At 43.9% G+C, this 7,107-nt stretch overlaps 1 protein-coding gene across 1 annotated transcript; it reads left to right on the forward strand.

Annotated features, from left to right (window-relative positions):
* The first annotated feature begins 526 nt into the window (after nucleotides 1-526).
* LOC117764894 (protein FAM83A-like) lies at nucleotides 527-6,581 on the forward strand. The gene is made up of 8 exons (XM_034591030.1): nucleotides 527-624; nucleotides 1,425-1,612; nucleotides 1,727-1,858; nucleotides 2,044-2,150; nucleotides 2,925-3,092; nucleotides 4,844-4,968; nucleotides 5,267-5,628; nucleotides 6,295-6,581. The coding sequence occupies exons 1-8, from the start codon at nucleotides 599-601 to the stop codon at nucleotides 6,579-6,581; spliced, it is 1,395 nt and encodes a 464-aa protein (XP_034446921.1). The 5' UTR covers nucleotides 527-598.
* The last annotated feature ends 526 nt before the right edge of the window (nucleotides 6,582-7,107 follow it).

The raw sequence follows: 7,107 nt of genomic DNA on the forward strand, positions 1-7,107 counted from the left end.
TTGTACAAATCTTTGCTTATCCGCTATTGCAAATATTTCTATTTGATGTATTTTCTACCTTATTTAATGTGGACTCCGAGTCTTAATAATAAAAGACATCATCACAACCTGTTCCTCACCAAACAACAGAGAAATGTCGAAGCATTGTGACACAAGGTAAGGGGATGTTCTGACAAGGAGGTGGTGATCAGAGTGGAGGTTACATGTATATGCAGGAGGTGGAGAGGAGAGTAGTTCATTAATTTTTTATTTATTTAATTAAAATGAGATGATTTGCTATTTCGTACATATATAGAATATATAGGCTTTCTTAGATCAGATTGAGTTTTTGTTGAGTTTTTGTTTTTTTATGAAAGAGAGAAGGTAAAAGACAGATGGAACCAGAAATGTATTTACTGTAAAACAACCCTGTGTGTTCCTGCCCCTCGCTGCTCTCTCTGGGTGTGCCTGTAACTCTGTGTTTGCTTTCTGTCTTATCCAGGTGTTGTTTGACGTGAGCTGAAGAGACAACCATCTTCATTCCTGTCACTCATTCTTCTCCATCTCTCCACCCATCTTTTATCTGTGCTCAACTGCGCTGACCCAATTGTCTCAGGACATGGAAAAGGAAACTCCCAAATTTAGGTGATAATGTTTTTGTTCCATTATCCTTGACGCGGTTAGTCAACTACCAGATAAACAATATAAGATAAGATAAAAACGTATCATCCCACGCTGGGGAAATTCACTTGTTACAGCAGCAGACAGTCAGAATGAGGTAGACAGGAGAATAAAAAAAAATATATAACTATACACTAGAGATGGACATTTTATTTCTAGAAAATGTATTTGATTCAGGATGACACAGGATGATTACACAAGCATGTAAACTGTGAATCACAGCATCCATATGCATATATAGGCTGTTATAATATGTGGTATACAAAATGATTATGAGTATGTGCTTTTTTTATTGTGATATGTCTTCAAACCAAATTGCCCTGAATTATCTATCGCTTCTGGCACATGATGCCATGCCCTTACAGATGAATAAATACTTTTATTTCCCATCCCTCCCTGTGTATTCTTCTGGAAAGATGAATAAATACAAATATGCATGATTTATGCCTTTAGCACTAAACTGTCACTTCTCATTACTTGTCAAACCATCTCACCCTAAGTAGGGGCGTGTCATTTTCTCTTTAACCTCTCTTGTCTTTCTGAACCAGCAGTTAGTTTTTAGATGTCGTAGAAAGGCAGGTCTCCTAAAGGCTCTGCGGGTGATACACAGCTGCAACATCTGTCTATCTACGGTGTTGAACCTGACCCCAGCGTACCACCATGGATACCAGCAGTGTGTCCGCGTTGTGGTACAGGAGGTCAAAACCTCAGGGGAAGGTGAGACGAAGGGTTCAAGATCTCCGCATCCCTTCCTCCTGTTACAGCGACTTTACAGCCATCAGACCTGTGCTGGACCTGAGTCACAACGAGAGTGTCCGGCTGGCGGTGGACAGCCTGCTCAGCTTGGGCTTACAGGGATACCACGAGGTGTTAAACGCAGAGGGAGAAGCGGACTTTCTGTCAGAGCTGGAGAAGGATTACATCCTGACAAATGGAAAAGAGGGCAATGCAGGTTGTACATTTTCTTCTTATGTACAGTTTTCCAATTTTCTTCTTGTTTTTCCAGCCTGTTGTGATAAAAAATGACCGATTCATAATAGCTGTATTGTTTTTGTTCTCCACACAGCTAGTCCTGGTGAGTCTGATGGGGATGATGACACAGTGTTAGAGGGCTTGTCAACTGACTCCCAGTCTGCCACACTGTGCCCTGCAGTGGCCACAGGCCGCGGTCCAGGTTTAGGACAAAGCAGCGTCAGAGGTATTCATAAGAGCAGAAACCTATTTTATTACTCCTGCTAAGTTGCTAACCTTTATATCTGAGGTTTTAAAATGCTGCCAACACATTTGTGAGTCACTCCAAAAAGTACTTTTCATCAAACCAGTATTTAATCTTTTTGTTTCTTGTTTGCTGCCATTTCTGATCATGATTTTTTATGCTTCCAGATCGTGTCTGGGATGAGCCCAATGTTGAGGTTTATTTCCAGTCTGATGGTAGAGGAGGAGCTGGTATGAAAGACCTGGTCAGAGAGTTCATCAGAAAGGCTACACTGGTATGCTAGGAGTGTGTGTGTGTGTGTGTGTGTACTTGTACTTATATCTTTGTGGCATTTTGAACAAAGACCTTATGGAATGAGAACATTTCAGCCAGTCCCCACTTTTTAAAAAATTCAGTTTGAGGGTTAAGACTTGCTTTTAGGGTTAGGATACGCTTCATGGTTAATCATTTAGTTGTGGTTAAGTGGTTAAGATAACCATCACAACCTATAAGGGGCTAAGGAATGTGTTATGTGCCAATGAGTTTTCTCATTAAGATGGAAGATTCTGTGTGACTGTGTGGTCCAGGTATTACTTATGTTGTTGGGACCTAAATCTATTTACACAGTCACATTATAGAGGTGTGGAGACGAAAAGCAAGTCTGCATAACATAAATCATTAAATATTAAGGTAAATACATTTTTATTTTAAAGTTAGGTTTAGGTTAAAGTTTAATTTAAGTCAAATAGTATTCAAGTGGTAATTAAGGATCGAGTAAGTCTCAATGTAAGTCAATTTAATGGGTGTGTGTCTGTGTGAGAGAGAGAGAGCGTGAGAGAGAGAGAGAGAGAGAGAGAGAGAGAGAGAGAGAGAGAGAGAGAGAGAGTCTTTTGTGTGATTCTAAGTGCATGTGTGTGCATGTCAAAAGGAACATGACATGCGTGCCTACATTTTCCCTGCGGTTCTCTTTTGTTGAAAGATCAGCTGAAAGACCAAATACACTGTAAGTTATCTGTCTGACGTGTGTGTGTGTGTGTGTGTGTGTGTATGTGTGTGTGTGTGTGTGTAGGCCCTGGCCATAGTGATGGACAGCTTCACTGACGTGGAGCTGCTCTGTGATCTCCTGGAGGCCAGCAGGAAGAGGAACGTGTCTGTTCACCTGCTGTTGGATCATTTGAACCTGAACCTGTTTGTCACCATGTGGCAGGACCTCAAACTCAACAGCAAAGACTTCCCTGTGAGTCTGCTCATCTTCCTCTCTCCACCAGCCCCAGCTCTATGTCTGCATCGCTCCACGTCTCTGTAGTTGCTGTTACAGTGGGGTTTATACTGAACAACATAAAGAAAAGAACTGTCAACTTAAACTTCAGAGAGTCTCATGGCACATCGTTCACCTTGCATTGTCTGAATTCTCACAATGAACTTGGCTTCAGGGCATGACTAAAAAAGAACAGAACAAAACAATTCCAACTAATGCATATGTGATTATAACATCTTATTAATTTATGAACCCTTTTACTAGTTCCACATCAGATTCTAATGCACAGCTTTAACCTTACATCAAATGAATAATTTATTAATTTAAAGGGGACATAGCATGCAAATTCCACTTTGTTAGTGCTTCTACAGGTTAATGTGGGTATCTGGCATGTCTACCAACCCATAAACTCTGGGGAAAAAACACTCGCGCGTTTTGTTATGGTTCCTCTAAGTCAGAAACGTCATGCTTGAGTGACTCGATTGAGCTTCCTGGGTTTTGTGTCGTAACAAGGCACTGGAAGTCTCCCTACATGGCCTTGGCCCACCCCCCACCTCATCCCCCCGTCGCCCCCCCCCCCCCCCCGTCACGCCGGGTTTACACCGGACGCAGCGAGGCTGTGAGGCAGTGCAGCACCGTTCCCAAGCGCGCAGCCGCCTGGCTGTTCACACGGGACGAGCATTTCTCCGCTGGTCAGCCCCATAGACTGTATATATAAGGTCAGCCCGCGATTCACTCACATGTGGCATTTGTCTGGATCGTTGGGACTGGGAGGCTGCAGCAGCTGCTCGGGAGCGACCGCTCGCTCTCCCATGCGTGAGCTGGAATTTGTGTCAGCGCCACACGGCCAGCAGTGTGGAAGACTTCCACAGTGTTCAGCACTACTGTACCACCGGCCAAACACACAGAGCCCCCCCACTCGTTACGCCGGGGTACACCGGACGCGGAAGCGCCGCTGCGAGGCAGCGCAGCGCCGTTCTCAAGCGCGCAGCCGCCTGGCTGTTCACACGGGACGAGCATTTCTCCGCTGGTCAGCCCTATAGACTGTATATATAAGGTCAGCCTGCGATTCTGCTTTCTCCGCTTGTTGTTGTACCCGTTGAATGTCGGGGTTCGGGGGTAAATGATGGTTTTCATAGCCCCCCCCACCTCTCTTTCTCTCTCTGTCTGTCTGCTTGTGTGCTTGTAGTGGATGGGCAGAGGGGGACATTTAATTATGTGATTGGGAAAATTAAAACTCCAGGACAACAGAAGGGGAATACAAAGTATGGGATGCATATTTGATAATTTATATCATATAAAATATGTAATTTATATCGTTTAAAATCATGGGGGGAGAGGGGGGAGGGGGGAGCTGGCTCATTAGCATTTAAAGGAACAGGCACTCAAAACAGGTCACTCTGTGGAGGGCTGTTTTATACAGGGTAAAAAGGGTGCTGTTTTATATGATCCTTGTGGTATTTTGACCAAAGTATGTTACAGACATTTCATTAAGACCCCAAGGAACCATATCAACTTGTGGTAAAATGGGCATGCTATGTCCCCTTTAATGATTTATTGCGTGAAAATAAAAATGTTGCTTGAGAATGTTTTATCAATGTCTAATTACTCAGACAATTTACATAACAGCACTTACATAATGTAAATGCTATAAACCAAACTGTCACTATCAACTGTTACATCATCTTATCTGGCCACAGTGACGGCAGCATCGTCTTGTGTTTGTCTAGAAACTGTCAGTCCGCAGCATCGATGGACAGAGCTACTGTGCCAAGACAGGCAGGAAGCTGACAGGTCAGGTCGCTGAGAGTTTTATCATCACTGACTGGACTGAGGCGCTGACTGGCTCATACAGGTACACACACACACACACACACACACACACACACACACACACACACACACACACACACACACACACACACACACACACACACACACACACACACACACACACACACACACACACACACACACACACACACACACACACACACACACGTCTTTTGTATGTCTGGTCAATGTGTACTTTAATGTCTCGTTTTAGTTTTGTTGCTCCACAATTAATAATCCAGTGTTTGTGTGTGTGTGTGTGTGTGTGTGTGTGTGTGTGTGTGTGTGTGTGTGTGTGTGTGTGTGTGTGTGTGTGTCAGTTTCTCCTGGCTGTCATGGCAGGTCCATCGTAGTCTTGCTGTTCTTGTAAAGGGCAGCGAAGTCACACCTTTCCAACAGGAATTCCACAGACTCTACTCCAGCTCCGAACCAGTGCCGGGCTTTGTCACATTTATCACGGTGCCTCAGTCTCTCCCTCTTTTCATCGCATCACATGCAGATCAGAATGATAACACTGATAATAACACATCCAAGTCCCGCCAGGCCAACACAGTGTGCCACTGGGCTCTGACTGGAGATGCTCCAAAGACCAAGACAACTGCAAAGATGCCACTTTTATCAAACCCAAAGATCCCAGAGTGCAACAGAGGTGATAACCAGCATTTACAAGGGGCAGCTACAGGTACACAAACACACACAAAACCTCCAGCACTGTATCCAGAACCATTGGGAAATCCTTGTACAAAAACACATGAGCAACCTCTGGAGAAGAATGAAAACCAGTTCCAGGGTCATTCAGGGGTCGGTCAGACCCAGGTCTCATACGTTCAGTCTCAGTGTGCAGCTGGAAGGAATGCAAAGGTTCAACAGTCAGGCCCTCTTCATGCTGGAAACCCCACACACAGAGAGCAAAGGACCAGCACTTATCAATCAACTTTGATGGAGAATTCCAATCTTGATCGTGATAACCCTGTTACCGGAGGACTTTTTTCTTCTCAGAGGGATAGAAACAGACTGAACAGGCCTTCAGGGACAACTGCAGGTCTCAGCACACAAACTGCACAATGGAACTTCTCACTCAACCCCAAACCAAAGGTGGAACATAAATCTGATAATCCCAAACTACAGTCTCCTCCTACATCGCAGCAAAAACAAGCAAAGACAGGCCCTCAGTTCCTTTTGAATCTTTCAAGAGGACACACATCTGGAACCAGGAGACAGTATCAGCACCAGAGTCAGCACCAACCCCCAAATCATTCACACCCACCGACTGAGGCTCCACGTTCAAAGTTGACATCAATAACCGCGGGAACTCGGCTCCAGACACACCCAGATCTGCTCTCCCCAGGGACAGGAGCCAAGCTGAACCTACAGCACCACACCTCCCAGCAGGAGAAGCCCCCTTCCAGGCTAAACTGTCTGCTCCACATTCACACCGAAAGACCCAGTCCAGTGGCCCGAACCAGCTCCTTCGACACCACCTATGGGACTGGACAGAAGAGGGTGGGACAGCCGGGCTGGAGGCCAGCTCCTGTTGACATGAACGCATTACTGAGAAGAAGCAAGAGCTTGACTGAGAGACGCACAGCAGGATTCAAAGGAGCAGGACTGAATCCAAACATGAGCAGGACTTGACACAAATACACACACACACACAGATAGATATTCTTTTACAGGTCAGTGGAAAAGTGTATTGACATTCTGTACAGCTAATGAAATATTAGACTTTTGTGTGTAGCATTATACAATTTCGTAAAAAAATTTAAAAGCTTTAATTATGCATAACAATCAATGCCTTTGGTTTGCTTAATATTTAATCTACAAGAGTGGGGAAATGTTTTCATTGGAGATTTAAAAAATAATTTTTTTTTGTCTATTTTTGACTATTGAAATGGATTTTACTTGTATTTGAAATCTCTGCTCTCCTCATAGGTGTTTTAATTTCTCAGGTAATTTGACTTGTGTTCGGGAGCTACTGTAAGTTTCCCAACGCCCGAAATAACTCCACTGTCCTTAGATGGGAGGTGTAATTCAGCAGTGAAGTTAAAACTTAAATGGATGTGTCAAAACTTTATAATAGTCTCTGATCAGTGTAAATTTGCTTTAATATTTCAGCTACAAAAAACAACAAGAAAATGTAATGTTTTAAATGTTTTACAAG

The sequence above is a fragment of the Hippoglossus hippoglossus genome, chromosome 7, assembly GCF_009819705.1.
Source record: "Hippoglossus hippoglossus isolate fHipHip1 chromosome 7, fHipHip1.pri, whole genome shotgun sequence".
Classification (NCBI taxonomy): Eukaryota; Metazoa; Chordata; class Actinopteri; order Pleuronectiformes; family Pleuronectidae; genus Hippoglossus; species Hippoglossus hippoglossus.